General features: G+C 80.3%; 1 protein-coding gene across 1 annotated transcript in view; it reads right to left on the reverse strand.

The window, feature by feature from the left end:
* The window catches only part of JAG2 (jagged canonical Notch ligand 2), a gene marked incomplete at its 5' end in the record, with an annotated part of 21703 nt that extends 21388 nt beyond the window's left edge, over positions 1-315 (reverse strand). The window contains one exon of the mRNA XM_027776404.1: positions 130-315. Within this exon, the coding sequence (XP_027632205.1) occupies positions 130-315 (186 nt within the window). The remainder of the gene's footprint in view (positions 1-129) is intronic.

Below are 315 nucleotides of genomic sequence, written 5' to 3' on the forward strand. Positions count from 1 at the left end.
CCCCGCCCCGTCTGGGCGCGCGGGGCCCGCACGCAGGGCCCGCTGCAGGTGCTAGAGGGGCCGCGGGGCCGCGGGCCGCTGGCCTGAGGGAGAGGGGAGGCTGCGGCGCGAGGGTCGGGGCGCACGTACCGGCCAAGCGAACTGGAAGGGGATGACGACGAGGCCCGGATCCTGGTCGCCGCCCGCCCGGGCCCGCGCCCGCGCTCGGTCCCCCGCAGCGCCCGCGGGCGGCAGGTGGAAGGAGTTGCCGCCCAGCACGGGCGTGGCGCCGTGGCCGTAGCTGCAGGGGCCCGTGGGCGTCCCCTTGGCCCGGTA

The sequence above is a fragment of the Tupaia chinensis genome, unplaced genomic scaffold (genome assembly GCF_000334495.1).
Source record: "Tupaia chinensis unplaced genomic scaffold, TupChi_1.0 Scaffold000671_2, whole genome shotgun sequence".
In the NCBI taxonomy this organism is placed as follows: domain Eukaryota; kingdom Metazoa; phylum Chordata; class Mammalia; order Scandentia; family Tupaiidae; genus Tupaia; species Tupaia belangeri.